The sequence below is a fragment of the Capra hircus genome, chromosome 17, assembly GCF_001704415.2.
Source record: "Capra hircus breed San Clemente chromosome 17, ASM170441v1, whole genome shotgun sequence".
NCBI lineage: Eukaryota > Metazoa > Chordata > Mammalia > Artiodactyla > Bovidae > Capra > Capra hircus.
This window is the reverse complement of record NC_030824.1, coordinates 7759946-7777305: the sequence shown is the minus strand read 5'-3', so window position 1 is coordinate 7777305 and position 17360 is coordinate 7759946. Positions and strand designations below refer to the sequence as shown.

Sequence of the window (17360 nt, the reverse complement as noted above, 5' to 3'; positions counted from 1 at the left end):
CACTTTTGAGTAATCATAACATTAAGTCATAAAGTAAATAACCCTCTAAAATGAAGACACGATGGTGTCAGACTCCCTAAAATAAAATTCCACGTGGCTTCATGGCCAAACTTCATCACGGTCAGCAAGCACTGCTGATGCTAATGTGTTTGAAGGTATTATGATGATGCTCTGTATTTTATGAAGACTGAAAACTACCTAAAAACCCAGATTGTAAAAAAAAAAAAAAAAAATTCATTATGGGACTTCCCTGGTGGCCCAGTGGTGAAGAATCGCCTGGCAGTGCAGGGGACACAGGTCCAATCCCTGGTCTGGGAAGATCACACATGGGGGCAGCTGAGACCGCGGGCCACAGCTAGAGAGTAGACCCTGCTGGCGGCAATCAGAAAAAACCTGGACGCCGCAGTAAAGACCCAGTGCAGCCCAAAACAGATTGTCAAAACCGTAAATATTAATTTACCCATAAGGAAATACGGATGCACTGAATATGTTTATTGCACAAATGGTTCCTTCAGCCCCATGAGTTACAGCTGGCTCTGTGCCTGCCAGGGACATCTGCTCATCTGTGCACTTGTTTGATTCCTGTCCCTGTTCTTGTTCAGCTTTGTAACTTCCCCAGGCCTACCAGCACATCCTCCCTAGAGAGGATATATGTGCTGAGTGAGCAAAAAGAGTGAAAATCATTCACATACGGAACATGTGAGCAGTGGCTTCAACACCATCTGTAACAACTTGAACCGTGCAGGAGAATCTGCTGTAGAATGATCCACAAATCATTAATTTTACAGTAAGTAGGAAAAGTGGCTTAAAATAATAAAACCAATATACGCAACCAATAATTACGAGCTAAGAAGGGTACGTGCTACACCAGAAATAGTTAAGACAGTGGATGCTCCAACTCTGGAAACAAAGATTGAGGCCCAGTTCAGAGAGGAAACGTTTAAATATGTCAGGGCAGAGAACTGGTGTAACAGAGACTGCGGAATCCCAACCACTGGACTGTCAGGGAGTTCCCTGTAATAAACCTGAATGCTAATAAGACTGCTGCCAGGCTCCACGAACAAAAACCTCAAGGAAATAAAACATATTCAGTAAATACATGAGTGCCTATTTACCAGACATTCTGTCCGTTTTGAGTTCTATCCTGGAGCTCGGACCACGTATGACTGCTAGTAACTCCCTGTAGTTTTACTTAGAAGAGGTTCCAGTGGAAATGAGGACGGAGACGATACCACTGACACAAGGAAGTGAAAGTATCCAGACCTGTTAGAGATGCGGACTAAATCAGTAAAACTCTTATCATTCTATACAACCCACTTTGCAGCAGTTACTAAAAGCAACAGTGACAACATGTTGGAAGCAGTGCCATCAAGCCAGAACTTTATTTCACAATTAACGAACATCTGAGAGGAGGAAATATGAACATGCATAATGAAAGCAGTGCTCAGGGGTTCATAGTCAAAAGAAATTTAAGACAAGAAAATGAAAACCAGGCTAAGGATGTAGTTCTCAGCTCCATTTGTTTTTATGGCACAATAGAAATGAAAGGCAGTGCCACCCTGAGACTCGGGATTTTTTAATAAACTCTGGTTTTTAATAACCTGGAACAGAGCCCTGTAATTAGTTGTAATTTACTGAGATATGGAATCTTGAGCACAATATAATGAAAACTGAAATCTCAGAGGAAAAATTTGAAAAAAAAATACAAGTCATAAAAATATGATTATTGCTACAAGGGACTTATAGCTATTTATAGAGATTAATCTAGGACTATGTCACATTGATAGGACAGTGAGAAGAGACATTTTTGGCTGATCTGCAGTTGAGTCTGATCTAGTTTCTTCAGGTTCAATGCCCCTTCCTCTGGGGACATAAATCTCAAAAGGCTGCACATGGCTGAGCCCTATCCAAGACACTAGAGGCCCAAGGTGTCCTGCCAAAAGGTTAGCCAGCCAGGTGACCTTTTGAGGCTCAGTTACATACACAACGTGTAGTTGGGGTCACCCATCACCCCCAACAAGGCTCTATGCAAATTCTACCAAAATGCTTCTAAAACGAGGAAAGACTCATTTCTCACCACCTTTTCAGAAAGCATTAATGGACACCACCAAACTGTCTTAGGGTTCATACTTCTTTTCTTCCAGAAAACAAGACATAATTGTTTAGGGACCTAAATTAATAAACCCTGAAAATAATAAACTAGACCAAGACCCACAAGTTTTGTTTTCAATAGAACAAATTTAAATGGCAATTTTAAAAACTGAAAAACCTGTCTCCTATCTGTAATTAAGAGTCCTCACTGGAGGTGGACAATTAGAGGTGAGACAACAGGAAACCCGTAGCCTGTCATGGGATACAACTTATAACTCCTAGCACCGATTTAGAATCCAACATTATTTATCAACATATCACAAGGCTGTGACAGCACTGTCAACGTGTGACTATCAAGTCCCCTGCTGGGATAAAAAAGGCAGGAAAGGGCCTCCTGTATAGCCATCACAGCTTAAAGTCCAGCCAGACCCTCACGCCATTTAATCGTGGACCTGAACATTCACTCAACTATTTTACAGCGACCCGAACACTGGAACAGAGCCTGTACAACGGTCTGGCGGCAGCATACCAGAGACCTCACCATCCTCACGCTTTGTTCTTCCAGTACCAACTAAGTCAGTTCCAAGCGATTCTGGGATGTCCATAAGGCTGAGAAGAAAGAAAACATAAGACTGATTAAGTCAGTAGTCGCTGGAGCATTAGAAATTAATCTCATCTCAAGAAACAGCTAAAAGCGCCGTTTTATAAATGGCTGTTTTCATTTTACAGCTGAAAAGTCTCTGACCCTAAGCCATAAATGAGGCACTCTGATTTGTTAAGTACCAGCCCTAAGTAACACTTCACGTGGCTCTGTGAGTCCCTGATCTGAGACACGCACTGATACACGGTGCAGGAAGTTTAGAAAACGCTGCTCCCTGCACTCGAGAGCCCCGGCTGGCTAGGACACTGGCGTTCTGCAGCAGGTGTGCGACCTGCTCTGCTCCATCAGCTTCCCAGAGTCTCTGACCAGAGGAGCAGGCCTCTGTCTGGCAGCACGTGAGTGCCAGGGTGGCCCTGGTCAAGGAGGGACAGTAGCGACGTGCCTGCTGAGCCCTCCGTCACTTCCCTGGTGCTTTACTCCTCAGCTCCCCCAAAGCACGGGTGATGGCCTTCGCTTCTCTGTGCTCCCCTGAGGTCCTGACCCGGGGTCATTCAAGTACTTGGGGAGACAGAGAAAGAAGGAAGGAGAGGACCAGACGACAGGAAGGGGGTGACCATAGCGCCGAGGGCAGGAGAGGAAGGGACCCAGGTCCCGATCACCCGCTCAGCTGGGCACTGCTGTCCCGACAGCTAGGACCCAGCCCCACTGCACCTTCCCCCCTCACCAGCCGCCCCAAACCTCTTCCCAGATTGCTCTGTCCCAGACAGGGTCGCCAGGCACCAGTAGAGCAGTCGGGACCTCAGTCATCAGGCTGCAGTGGCAGGAGCCAGAGCAAAGTTGCTGCAAGGTCTGTTTGAGGCCTGACGAAGGATCGAACAGACCGCGTCCAGGCTCCCTACCGGTCAGGAAAGGAAGAGACACACGGGAAGAGGAGCAAGGAAGAGCCAAGGTGCTGGGAAGCAGCCCTGTGCCCGGGGCTGTGAGCGGGGGACCAGGAGGGCAGGGCCGGCTGGGCAGCTCCCTACCTTGGGCTGGTAGCCCTGCTTGGCCATCATCTTCGCCTCCTGCTGCAGCAGGGCGGCCGTGAGCTGCTCTTCCCGCCTCGCCTCCTCTTCCTCCTCCTTCTCCTGCTGGTCTGCCTCCCACGCCTGCAGCTGCCGCTCTGCCACCTGGGCACCAAGAGGAAAGTCACCCTGGACGGGCCACGGGCAGGACCCTGCCTCCGATCTCGAGGGACAGCCTGGGTTCCCCTCACTGGAGCATCAGCACTGAGCACCAGTGCCCTTGTGGGAAGGATGCTTGTGGACCCGGAGAGGTTATGTGTGTGGTCATATGTACCTTGTGAAACACTTTGGATGTGGCCACGTGTTTGGAAGATTCTTTTGTGTTAACTATTAGGTACTGAATTGAATAAAAGAGACTTGGGGCCAGAGAGCCAAGTGCTTGCAGAGGCAACCAGGAAAGAGGTGAGGGGCAGGAACAGTAAGCATTGCTTTCCTAGGAGATGGAGGACCCGGAGCGGGGCTGGACCTACAACCAGAAGGGTCAAGGTTCCAGCGGGAAACAAAAATGGATGCCCTGAGCTCCTGATTGTGGGCTTCCTAGACAAAGTCCAGGCCAGGCTGTGGAAGTAAGTCAAGGGCCCCTGAGCCCCGTGCCTTGACAGCACAGCAACCCCAGCAGATCTCAGCCCCACCTGGGCTTCCAGCTCCTGCTTCCTGGCCGATTTCAGTTCCTCACTCTCCTCTTTCTCACGACGAGCTGACTCTCTTGCCGCCTCAAGATCCTGAATAAGTTTCTCTCTGTGTCTCAGGGATTCCTCCTGCGCCCGTCGGTTTTGTTCAATCTTTTCCTGGATCTGTTGTTGTCTTCCGGTCAATACCTATCCTCAGCAGAAAGGAAGAGGGGAGGTTTTAGTTCGACTTTAACAGATGCCTCTTCCACCAGCCGTGGACCACTCTGCAGCTACACAGACACCAGTCTAATCCTCAGCCTCAGGCCCAAATGCACCAGGCAAGCCTACTACAGGGTCAGCCCAGACAACTGGCTGTACTTCCCACATGTCCCCATCACACATACGGTTCACGTGGACGGTGCGTGTGGAGACAGCCAAGCACCAGAGAGACGGAAGCAGGCAGGGGTGGAGCCCCGTCCCCACAGACACACAGCCGCAAGGTGACTCTCACTCCCTATCAGTGAGTGCCAGAAAAAGCAAGAACCATGAGCCACGCAGGCAGCCAGAGGTAGAGTCGGGGTCATCCCGCCAACCTTGTGGCTGTGAATTCACTGCTCAGAGCAGCAGAAACCTGCTGTGCTTGATTCTGGAGGATTCGTCCAGAACACGGTCCAGTCTCGGGAACCACCTGCCATTCCAGACAGCCAGGCTCTCTGGACAGGACAAGTGGCCACGAGGAGGGATGTTTTAAATGAGAGGGAAAAAAGTCAAAAGATGCTGGGGAATATCTGGTATTCCCAAAAGAGCACCAGCTGGGACCCACATTCCCACAGGCTCTAACATGTAGCGTGCTGGCATGCAGAGAATACAAGATCCACTTTAAACTGCTTCAAGCTAACTTTCAATACGTGGATGCTAAAGGGTTTCTTCCCCCAAAAGACTTCCTTTGAACTGGGGTGTGTCTTATAACAGACTCCTTCTAAATGGCAAATGAAACAGTCACGTCCTTTAGTCCGCTTCTGGTGTTGCACCCCAAGAAAAGAATCCTAAATATGGAGAAGGGTTCTGCACCAGGTGTTCATCGCAGTGTTTCTTAAAAGGCTCCAATTAGAAAAAAATGGACCCACAAAAGGAACAGAAAAACAAACTATTGTCTACCCACGTGATATATGTCATCAAAATGATATTTACAAAGAAGATACAATAATATATTAAAGTGATAGAAATCAAATAGCTCAGTATAATAAGTAATACGTAGGAAAAATGTTATGCATAGAAACAGAAGCATAGAAGGAAATAAATGGTGGCTGTGGAGACGATAGGGGTCTAGGTGACTTTTCGGTTTTACTTTTCTGTACTGAAACTTTTTTCTAGTAAATGTATTACTTTTATGGTGATATAAAAGATGACAAAATAGCCTGAGGGGACTCTGTTCCCTGAGCATTTGGCAGACTCAACACGTGGTCACCAACCCCAGACACCTGCCCGGCCGAGCTGCAGCCCCTCCCGGGCTTACCTCGCTCATCAGCCGGTCTCGAGCGCTCCTCTCCCGGGCCCACTCTGCCTCTCTCTTTTCCCACACTTCCTTGGCCTCTTCCCTAGGGAGACACAGAGCGGATGACAGCGGGCTCCTTACCACCGCCAGTGGCAGAAGAGAACCAAAGAACAATCACGGCTCCAGGGCGCCAGGTAACGTACACTTTCTGCGGGGTCAACCTCCAAGTAAACTTTCAATGGATTACAGGTAAGGATATTTCACAGAAAATACTACTGTTGTAAGCACTTTCAAGTTCTCTTTTTTAACACTCCCTCTCCTTACAGAAAGCACTGGTGATGACATGCACCCAGGACATTTAAACACAGAAGTGAATGAAACCACTGGGACTGGAGAGGAGGAGGGGCACGCCAGCGGCTGAGCTCTGCTATCACGTTTCTGCGGCCCCTCTAGCTCACCCTGTGGTCCGGGCAGGTGAGTGGCCTTGACTATCTGTGGCCCAAGTACTCTGCAAGCCTCGCACCAGCCTGGACGTCAGGATTAAAGAGGAGGAGGACCGTAATGCACTCAGCACTGCATCTGGCACACAGTAAGTGCTCAATAAGCGTTACCTGTTATTCCATTACTTCACTCTACCAGATGGAGTTTTAGGATCCAGACTCATTTATATAGGCCTAAAACTCACTGCAGATGGTGACTGCAGCCATGAAATTAAAAGACGCTTACTCCTTGGAAGAAAAGTTATGACCAACCTAGACAGTATATTCAAAAGCAGAGACATTACTTTGCCGACTAAGGTCCGTCTAGTCAAGGCTATGGTTTTTCCTGTGGTCATGTATGGATGTGAGAGTTGGACTGTGAAGAAAGCTGAGCACCGAAGAATTGATGCTTTTGAACTGTGGTGTTGGAGAAGACTCTTGAGAGTCCCTTGGACTGCAAGGAGATCCAACCAGTCCATTCTGAAGGAGATCAGCCCTGGGATTTCTTTGGAAGGAATGATGCTAAAGCTGAAACTCCAGTACTTTGGCCACCTCATGCAAAGAGTTGACTCATTGGAAAAGACTCTGATGCTGGGAGGGACTGGGGGCAGGAGGAGAAGGGGACGACCGAGGATGAGATGGCTGGATGGCATCCACTGACTCGATGGACGTGAGTCTGAGTGAACTCCGGGAGATGGTGATGGACAGGGAGGCCTGGCATGCTGCGATTCATGGGGTCGCAAAGAGTCAGACACGACTGAGCGACTGAACTGAACTGAACTGAACTGAACTGAAGATGCATTCAATGTCTCCATAATTTATAACAATTTCCTTTCAAATTTCTAAGATTTCAGATGAACAGATCCTTACTTTAAACCCCAGTGGTTTCCACCTTACATAACCCAAGGGAAACACCCACAAGCTAGGTCCATTAGCAAAGGTGTGCACCTCACAAACGGTGGACAGAGGAACAAGGACGGGCGTTTCAACAGCAGCAGACAACCCTCATGGTGACCTGCTGACCTGCGGGGGCCGTGGCACGCAGGGACATCAGGATGCCACCTCTCACCTCAGCAGCATCTGCAGCTCCGCCTCCCGCGCCCTCTCGAGCTCCAGCTGCTCCTCAATGACTCGCTTCATCCAGGCCACGTCGGCCAGGGCTTGCTCCCGCCGGGCCTGGTGCACACGCTGGTTCTCCTCCTCCTCCTCTAATAGCGCCTGCAGGATGCGCTTGTCCGCCTCCTAGAGGACAGACGAGGAAGCGCAGTTACCGCAGGTAACAGCCTTCCTCACTGACCGCAGGTCTTCTGGGAAGTCGTGAGCCATTTCCAGAGAAGGCAGGGTGTGATCACTCAGGGCCACTTTAGAGGCCACAAACACCCAGGAGCTTTTCTCTGCCCACCACCGGGAGAGACTCTCTGCACCACACGCACAGCCTGCCCTCGGACACACCTGGCAGCCCAGCGTTCTAGAACACAATTTGCAAGCAGTTCCACTGCAGAGGACATAAGCTACAGAAATGCTCAAAATGCTTCCTGCAGCTGTCCTGTGAGAGGACAGCCAGCCAGGATGAGAGATCTCTCCTGTCCCATCTCAGCGAGGGAGCCCGTCTAAATACTTGCCAGAAACACTGAGCAGCTAGCCAGAAAGGGCAAGCTCAGTTTAAGAACACTGGTCTTGAGGTCTGAGGTGTACTGTTAGGTACTGTGTTGCACAATGCCACATCAAGTACATTCAAAAACGAAACCAAGAAGCCCCAAACCCACCACTCCCCTGAATGTGTATGGCTCACCCCTGAACAATGTGGGTTTGAACTGGGCGAGTCCACTAACCACAGTTTTTTGTCAATAAGGATAGTACTTGTATTTTTATTTTATAGATCTTTAATATTTTTATCTTGGAATATAGTTGATTTACCATATTGTGTTAGTTTCACGTATACGGCCAGGTGATTCAGTTATAATGGAATATATCCATTCCTTTTTAAAATCTTTTCCCATATAGGCAATTACAGAGTACTGGGCGGAGTTCCCTTTACAGATCTTTATATTAACTAAGTGGGGGAGAAGTGTCTGACTAGAGATTACAGTGTGCAGACTCAAAAGAGCTGGGGTTTGAGTCCTGATTCTGTCCAAACTGTCTTAGCTTCCTGCCCTTCAGGGAGTCATTTATCAGTCTCTATCAGTTCCTTTGTTTCTGAGGCAGAAACAACAGTTCACAGGTTTTCAATTCCATGGGGGTCAGTGCCCCTAACCCCCATGTGGTTCAGGGGTCAACTGTATATCCAGAAAGATGTATACCCAGACACCTCTGGGGAGGGGCAGGGATTGCGAGGGCTGCTGGTCAAGAGGGGATGACCCTTGGTTTCTCATGAGAACGCACCCGTTACTAAGCAACGAAAAACATGTTTTTCAAAAGAAAGTACAAGCAATACCAGGCTGTCACTTCAGACTTACCAGTTCCTCTTGGATCTGCTGTGTGCGTCTACTGAGCTTCACATTATACTGATGTCTTAGGAAGCGTCTAGAAATGAGAAGATATGGGTTGCCTTTAATGTTTATGATCATAAAGAATTCTGCAGAGGTTAGACTGTTACTTTCTACAGACTGTATCCCTTCTGCTTTCAGGGTTAACAGGGCAAGCCTGAGAAAGTGAGAGGCATCGCTGGTCTGGGATGGGCAGGTGAAGGGTGGGGGCCTTCCCACGCGTACCCCAGTTCTGCCTTCTGCCGCAAGGCTGCCATCTGCCTCCTCTCCTCCTCCAGCCTCTCCAGCTCCCAGCGCTGCTTCAGCAGATTCTCCTGCTCCTTCTTCAGTTTGGTGGCCTGTGGTTACCGGACAGCAAACCCGGTTAGGCTCGTCACCCCTCATCTCCCTTTCTAGCAGACACGATGCAACAAGGGCAGCCTGGCCACCTGGTACCCGGGATCCCCTCCCACTTTCAAGGCACTAAGCCCTTTGGCCCAGCTCACTCAGTCATCCCGGCTGGGTCTTTCCCAACCCCGCCGACAAGAATGAAACCCTGCCCCACATGACCCTGCACTGCCCACGCTTACTGCAACTGAACCTCTGTCTCCCCAACCTGACACAGCCCCCAGCTGTATTCCCAGCAGCCAGTCTAGTGCTTGGGCACAAAGGACCCAGTTCTCGAATCACTGAGGCCTGGGGGAGGGGGGCTGCTCCCCTCAGAATTGCTGGGCACAGGATTCTTGGAACAGCCTCCTGGACCAAAGATCCTCATGGTTTGTCCCGAGACCCCCAAACAACTAGCTGGGGAGAGCTGTGGGCTGGCTCATCAGACTAAGTCAAGTCTACAAAGCGCCCTTGAATTCCGGGGTCTCAGAGGCCCTCAGACAGCAGGCCTCTACCCACATCTGTGGGGACAGGTGTGATCCCCCGAGGGTTTAGCGTTCAAGAATCCGGCACACAGCGTGAGTGTGGAAGAACCACTGGTGAGACCGCATGTCAGGAGAACCCAGTGTGGCTCCCCTTCTTAGAACCACTTCCCGGATGCCATCTCCATGTGGAGCAGCTTTTTAGATGCCTGTTTCCTCACAATGAGCGCCTGCAAGTGAGGAGGCCTGGCGGCCAGGACACGGCCTCACCTCCATCTCCTTCGCCTTCAGCTCCTCCATCTGCTGGCGCAGTGCCTCCGCCTGCAGCTTACTCTCCAGCTGCCTCCTCTCCTCTTCCACTTTCATCCGTTCCAGCGCTTCCCGGCGGGCCGTTTCATACTCATTTTCAAATCGTTTTTCCTTTTCCTCTTCAGCGGCTTCTTGCTGCATGGAGCCAAAGGAACGTAGGGGTCAGCGTCTGTAACATGGAGCCAGTGAAGACCTCACCGCTGGTCAGCAGGCCGCAGGGCCCGTTCTTCACTCCGACACGTCTACACCTGAGCAGGCTGTGCACTTATCGGCCGTGAGGCCCGGGCTCAGCTCTCACGGTGGGAACGATGGGTGTGGTGCTGCCCTCAGAGACGAGGCTGGGAGCACAGTGCCCGCCACGGGGCAGGGAATCAGGGACACCGGGTTCCTTCCCTTTCACAAGTCGACAAAGCACTTTCTAAAATGAACCCAGAGGCAAAGCGATGGGTCCACGAAGTGTGAACTGCCATCACCAGAAGTGCTGCTGTCAACCCGGGTTGAGAGCTTATGATGTGAATCATATCCAGAGGGTACTGGCAACAGGACACCCTTTAAGGATGCATACTCCATCTACCATCAGCTGGCCCTGGACACCTGGTCTTATTCTGTCCCGAGAGTGATCACGTGGGACTCTTGTCTGTGCGAGAGCAACAGACATTCCATTTTAACAGGTGTTAAGGAAACCGAGCAAAGGTCTATTTCTGGACTGGAGTCACTGAGATGGAAAACAAGAAACAAACTCAAAGACTTGGAGAGAGTCTCCCAGCACATACCACACCTGTTTTTTCTCCTCTTTCTGCGTTTCCCAAGCGTTTATCACATGCCTCTTGTGAAGGTCCGATTCGATCTGAGGATGAGAAGGCAGAAAATATAAACTTCCTCAGTGGCTCACAGGATGGAGGTTCACTGCTGAGCACCGCACCGTGGCCTGGAATGTGACCAGGTATCTTACAAGGAAGTGCATGGTGACCCCACCATACATAGTCTAAATGCAAGTCAGTAAAAAAACCAAAGGACCAGGCGATTCTAAGCCATCTCAAGAACTGGAACAAAGTATCAAAAACTTTTCTCCCGCCCAGTCCCCTTGGAGCTGAGCAGACACTGAAATGGAAATCCAACCTCAAAGGCAACTGTGGTGGATCTAACGCCTGTCAGGCCCCTGGGCAGCAGGACCTGGGTGAGGAGCAGACTCAGCTTTTTGCCTGGCTCCCCAAACCTCCCTCTCCAAAGGAGCAGCTGTGAAAACACACCACCTGTATCAATGGATGCAACAAATTTGGGATTATTAATAAGAGATCTGGGTTTAAAGAATCTTTTGGATCAGAAAATGAATCGTAACAATGTCCAAAGGCTTTTGTTTGGAAAATTGTTTATACAAGTTTCAAATTTTTCTCAACTTCAAACATGAACATTTGCAACTGACTTGAATGTTCTGAATAAACAACTGAGTACCTGACTTCGGAGGAGCCCCTGAAATCTACGAGTGGCCAAGGAGAGGTTTAGTGCTAACCACATGGCATTCCAGAGCAGCCAGATACTCTATTATGACTGGCAACTTCTAAATGTAGTTATGTGCACATAAATTAACACCACCAAATAAGTTGCTCAGACGGTAAAGAATCTGCCGGCCAATGGAGGACACCCAGGTACGATCCTTTGATCAGAAAGACCCTCCTGGAGAAGGGAAGGGCAACCCACTCCAGTATTCTTGCTGGGAAATTCCACAGAGAGAGGAACCTGGTGGGCTACAGTCCACGGGGTCGCAAAGAGTCAGATAACGACTTAGAGACTAAATACAAATGTATACACAAATTGTAAACTGAACTAAATTAATGATTTCTGTCATAGGATTCTCTCCCTGTAGACCAATCTCTGCTGAATGATGTCACCCCAGCCACAGTGCCCCCTTCTCTCCTTGCCCCAAAGTCTTGTGGGTCTGCCCCCTTTCTCCTGCCACTCCAATTCTGACCACCATCACTCACCTGGGCTGCAGCTGCAACCCCTCAATTGACATCACCTCTTCCCGCCCCCTCGACCCTGCTGCTGCTCCCCAAAATGCAGCCAGGGCCCCACTGCCCCTCTGCTGAGAATCTCGCAGGCGCTCCAGGGTGCCTCCAGGGGAAGGCCACCCAAGGCTGTCCCAGGTGGCCCCATCTGCCTACCCAGCCTCCACTGTTCGGTTTCCCCCTTCCTATCAGATGTCCCAACCTCTTGCAGCCTCTTGTAGATGTTAAATAACCAAATGAACCAGATCTTCTGTGTGGAGCCTCTTTCCAAAGCGGCTGGAGTGATCTCTTTCATCCCAGCACAAGATGCAAATTTAGAAACAAGGCGAGCAACGTGATTTCATCTACTTGGGCAAACCAATGGGAGGATCTCTTTGGTTTTCACCTCTCGAAGTTTGGGGTTGTTCTTTTTCCAGTGTTCATACAAAAGTCGTTCAGCAATCTGCCAAGAAAACACAAAGAGGGGAGACTGACATCGCTCTTCCAATCCATCCACGTTTCAGGTAACCCACAGTGAAGTTAGGTGAGCCTAAGAGCTCCTCCACTGGCAGCCAGCACCGCACCTGCCCTTCAGACTTCCCTCGGGCCTCAGGAGGTGTCTGGCTCTCAACAGACACCAATCAGGTGCTGATAAATGACTCATTTCTTTGGCTACGCCAAATGACTTGTGGGCTCTTAGTTCCGTGATCAGGGATTGAACCTGGGCACTCAGCAGTGAGCGTGGAGTCTTAACCACTGGACCACCAGGGAGTTCCCACAAATGACTCTTATAATGGTGATAAAAAGGGGCCAAAATCTGATGCTACAAATGGGTCCTAGATGCTAAAGATCTACTTCAAAATATACAGCAGGCTTAAAAACAGAGCTTAGACACCACCACTACACAAGACTACTTTGGAAGTTAAGTTAAAATACACCAGTCCCAGCCTTTCATGGGACCAGAGAACTAGAATAAAGAAAAGGGACTCAGATATAATGATTTAAGGGGCCCAAGAGAATAAAGATGACTCCTGGAAAATACACACGAAGAACGACTCAGAGTCAGCACTTTTCTCAGCTGGCTCTGTAGTGAACTGCCATCTCAGCCCCTGAGGGAGACGCCTCGTGGCCTCACCGACAGGCCGGGGACTCAGGCTTCGCACCCTGCTAAAGAGCTACGCAGAGTTACCAGCTTCCTTTGCTCCTCTCGGGCCGCCTTCAGGTTCCCGTGCTGCTCCCGGATTCTCCCTTCCCTCAGGTTCATGCTCAGCCTCAGCTCCTCCAGTTGCCTGGCCAGCAAGTCCTGCTCCTCCACCAGAAGCTGCCTGAGTCTCTGCCGTCGGGCCTCCAAACGCTTCCTGCCCTCCTCCTTCATCTTCTCCCGCTGGTAAGCATGCATGCTGGGCGAGAGGGGCCACCATCAGCCTGGGTGCTTCCAGCTGCACAGGGGCTACATGGCTGGCTGTGTGGGTGACAGGCTGAGACACATGGAACATGGTGACCTGGGAAGGCGTCCTCCAGCCAAAGTGAACAGGCCAGGTAATAGAACCACTATGCATAATAGAATCTTGTTCTTGCAAGGAAATGTACAAGAGGCGTATATATGCACATGCTAATATTATCTGAGTAGTTACCGTGTACTACATAACCTGGATGGTTTTTATAGTAGTCATGACATAAATCCTATAAATTAGGTTCTGTTTTAGCCCCACTTCACTGATGAGGAAACTGAGGCTCATTCATACAGCAAGTGACACAGTCAGAATTGCTATCTAGGTCTGTCCGACTCCAAAGCCCATAGTCAGAATTGCTATCTAGGTCTGTGTGACTTCAAAGCCCATGCTTTTAATTTCCGTGTTTTCGTATGTATCTCTCTCTATAAAAATGGGTGTATGCTTGTATCTATATTTACACACAAACACAGATGAAGAAGTGTACGGGAGGTTACGGACCAGACAGTTCACAGTGGTTCTCTCCTGGGGAAATGGGGCTACCAGGGGACTTCCGGATTCTACATACACGTCTTATCATCTTATCTTTTTCAGTCAAATGTGTTACTTCACTGCTGACCTTTTTTTCAGTTTCCAGTTGGAAAGACATCACCATGCGAGTATCCACGGAAATCGTCACATTTCCACGCGAGTATCCACGCCGGCCAGCCACCCTCCCCCAGGTCCTTGAGTCAGTCACATCTCCCGGCAGTAGGTGGCCCTCCAGCCCTAAGGGGAGGTGCTCACCGCACAGTTACCTCCGCTGGTAGGAGGCCCTGGAGCTCCACTCTGCCTGTTTGGAGCTGCGGATGTCGGACATCTGGAAGTAGCGGCTGTTCTGGTCCCACTGCTGCCGAAGATGCACCTCCTGCTCCTGGCGGCGCTGTCGGGCGGCCTGCTGATCTGGGAGCCTCCGGCTGCACCAGGAGGAGGGCAGCGTGGGGAGTGCCATCTGAGGAGAACAGCGGCGCTAAGAACAGGAGCCTGCTGCAGCCCCTCACCCCTTTGAGGCCCGGTCCTCACCCTGGTCTGCACACTGGAATCACCTGGTAGAGCCTGGGCCCCAAGGCAGACCAATTAAGTCAAAAAAAAATCTCAGTGCAGGCTCCCAGGCATCAGCATTTTAAAAATGACTTGCTATCAGGACCCCAAATCATCTAGCTGAAGAAGCCTGGACTGCACCCAGCTGTGAGCCTGACATCAGTGAGGGCAGTGCAGAGACAGGGAGCCAATGCTGACGACACTGGACTGGCACACGGGGGGTTTCTGTGCTCTGCCTAAGGTAACAGAGAGGATAACTGCAGGCATGCGGATGTGGGCCAAGCCCTTGACTTATATGACCTTTTTCATTGTTACCAGCGCCCTGCTTTTTTTGGCAGCTGAGGAAACTGAAGTTCAAAGAGGTAAAATGACTTGCTGAAGATCACAAAGCCAGGAAGCAGAGGAAATTTAAACAGGAGCTGGGAGCCTAATTCATGTTAGCCTGGGATGAGGGCCCAAGCTCTGTAGACTGCAAGATGGTACTTGTTGGGACCAACATGCCCTGGCTGTGAAGTGAAATGAAAGTGGCTTGCTGAAATCAAAGTCCTGTCCCACTCTTTGCAACCCCATGGACTGTAGCCCACGAGGCTCCTCTGTCCATAGTATTCTCCAGGCAAGGATATTGGAGTGGGTTGCTATCTCCAGGTGTCACACCTGGTAATGTTCTGGATGAGCATGGAGGGAGATCCCTCCTTGTTACAGATGGAGAAACTACCACCCAGAGGGAAGAATCAATTTGCACGGGTCAAGGGGGCGATCTGGGGACACGGCCGGAGACTCGAAAGCAGAACCAGTCTCTTCGGACACCTCCCCCCAACCACTCCCGGTCCAAAAGTTGCCCCAGGTGCAGGGTCTACACAGTGCCTGGCTGTGACAGTGCTCAAGGAGCTTCTGGCAAATAAACAAACTCAGAGTCCTCCGAACCGGGAGGAAAATGATCTGCGTCTGAGTCAAGCTTAGCCTGAGACTGCCAGGTCAGATCTGTCTTCAGACTGTGGCAGGCCTGACAGACATTTTTCTTTGCCCCATAGGCCGCCTGCGGATAAATCTTTGCACGAGGATTGAGGAAAGTGAAGATTCCGGCCCCAGATGAACCATCAACAACAAGCTGGGAGGCTCTCTGAACAAGTCGCATCCCTCTCTCAGCCACATACAACAAAAGAGATTATAGAGGAAAGGGTCGGACCCAGGCCGCGCGGGGAGCCGAGTGAGGACTGGAAGCCGAAGCCCCGGGCGCCCCGCGATCGCGTCCCGGGACGGCGGGCGCGCTTCCCGCCAGCGCGGAGCCGACTGCGGCAGAGCTCTGAGGGTCTAGACCCCAACGCCGGCCCCCGACCGAGCCCAAACCCCCGACTCACGTTTCTCTGCGCGCCGGAGTTTCCCAAGACTGCCCCGGCCCAAGGTCCCGCAAGCCCCAAATAATCCCTGCCCGGGCCACGGCGACCCTCTCGGACAGCGCAGCACTTACGCCGGCCGTTTCCCCGCTCGTTGCCGAGGCAACGGGCCGGCGATGGAGCGCCGCGAGGGCCAAGCCTCCTGCAGCGCGATTACTCGGCGCGCAAAGCAAGAAAAGAAGTCTGTGTTTTTCTCCGGTGCCCCCTCGTGGTGGGCGGGAGCTCAATCGCAGACATCGCTTGTCTAAGGAAAAGAATCCATTCACTACACCAAATTCAGGATGATGGCTACCTGAGGGAGGCAGGTGAGCGTCGGGGAAAATCAGAGGGATATAATAGGGAAGGGAATTATAAGCCAGTCACCCTCAAACCTGGCTGCACAAGAGAATCACCTGGAGAGCTCTGAAAAATCCAGATGTCCAAACCGGACTCCAGACAAACCCCATCGAGCACTCTGTGGTTGTCTAAGCCCCTCAGGTGTGTTCAAGGTGCAGCCAGCTCGAAGAACCGCTGATATAAGTAGGTTCGAGCTATTGGCAACTTTCTATTGTTTTAGGATGGTGGTGGGTTCAAGGGTGTTCCTTCTGTTGGTATGTTTTATAACTCACATGCTACGTGTATCATTCTATGTACCAACTATTCTCTTAAGAAATGAAATTAAAAGATTGGAAATTCCCCGGCAGTCCAATGGTTAAGACACCCCACTGTCACTGCCGAGAGCCTGGGTTCAATCCCTGATTGGGGAGCTAAGATCCCACAAGCTCTGCAGTGTGACAAAAATAAATGAAAAGCAAAAGTATTAACTCTTTTATTCAGGCTCTTTTCATTTTCCCATTTTTGTCTTCATTTATTCTTTCCTTCACCCTTTCCTCCTTTTTTTTTTAAAATTTTATTTATTTAGCTGCCTGGGGTCTTAGTCGCGGGCACTCCCATTTTCTAGTTGTAGCTTGTAGGGTTAGGTGCTCTGCCACATGTGGGAACCTAGTTCCCCAACCAGGGATCAAACTTGGGTCCTCTGCATTGCAAGCTGGACTCTTAACCACCAGACCACCAAGGAAGGTCCCCCCCCACCCCCCGCCGGCTTCCGGCTTTTATTCACTTCTGTTTTCCCTGGATGCAGTATAAAGTCTGGTTGAACAGAGTGACCTCTGTTGCAGCCTCCACCACAACAGTCGTATGGTCTGGACAGGTCACTTCGTCACTCTGAGCCTCCGTGTCCTCATCCGTGAAATAAGAATGTTCAAGTAATTGAAAAAGGAGCCCATTAGACTGGGAAGGCTGTGACACCTCCGTAGCCGATGCAGGTCAACCTAAACCTAGGCCAGAGCCAATGCACCCAAATTGGAGAAAATGAAACTTAGCACTCACAAACAGCCAACTGGGCTTTTCCAAACAAGGCAACCTCTTAAGTTACAGCCAATCAAACGACTTCCTTGCTTTCACATCTTCTTTCTAAAAACCTCTCT

At 50.3% G+C, this 17360-nt stretch overlaps 1 protein-coding gene across 1 annotated transcript; it reads right to left on the bottom strand.

Annotated features, from left to right (window-relative positions):
- TCHP (trichoplein keratin filament binding) lies at positions 1354-16006 on the bottom strand. Its single transcript, XM_018061108.1, has 13 exons — positions 15859-16006; positions 14218-14411; positions 13159-13369; positions 12376-12432; positions 10763-10831; positions 9946-10119; positions 9053-9165; positions 8798-8864; positions 7411-7583; positions 5884-5965; positions 4389-4574; positions 3718-3861; positions 1354-2700 (listed from the first exon to the last, which is right to left on the bottom strand). Exons 2-13 carry the CDS (start codon positions 14409-14411, stop codon positions 2668-2670), a joined length of 1503 nt encoding a protein of 500 aa, XP_017916597.1. The 5' UTR covers positions 15859-16006; the 3' UTR covers positions 1354-2667.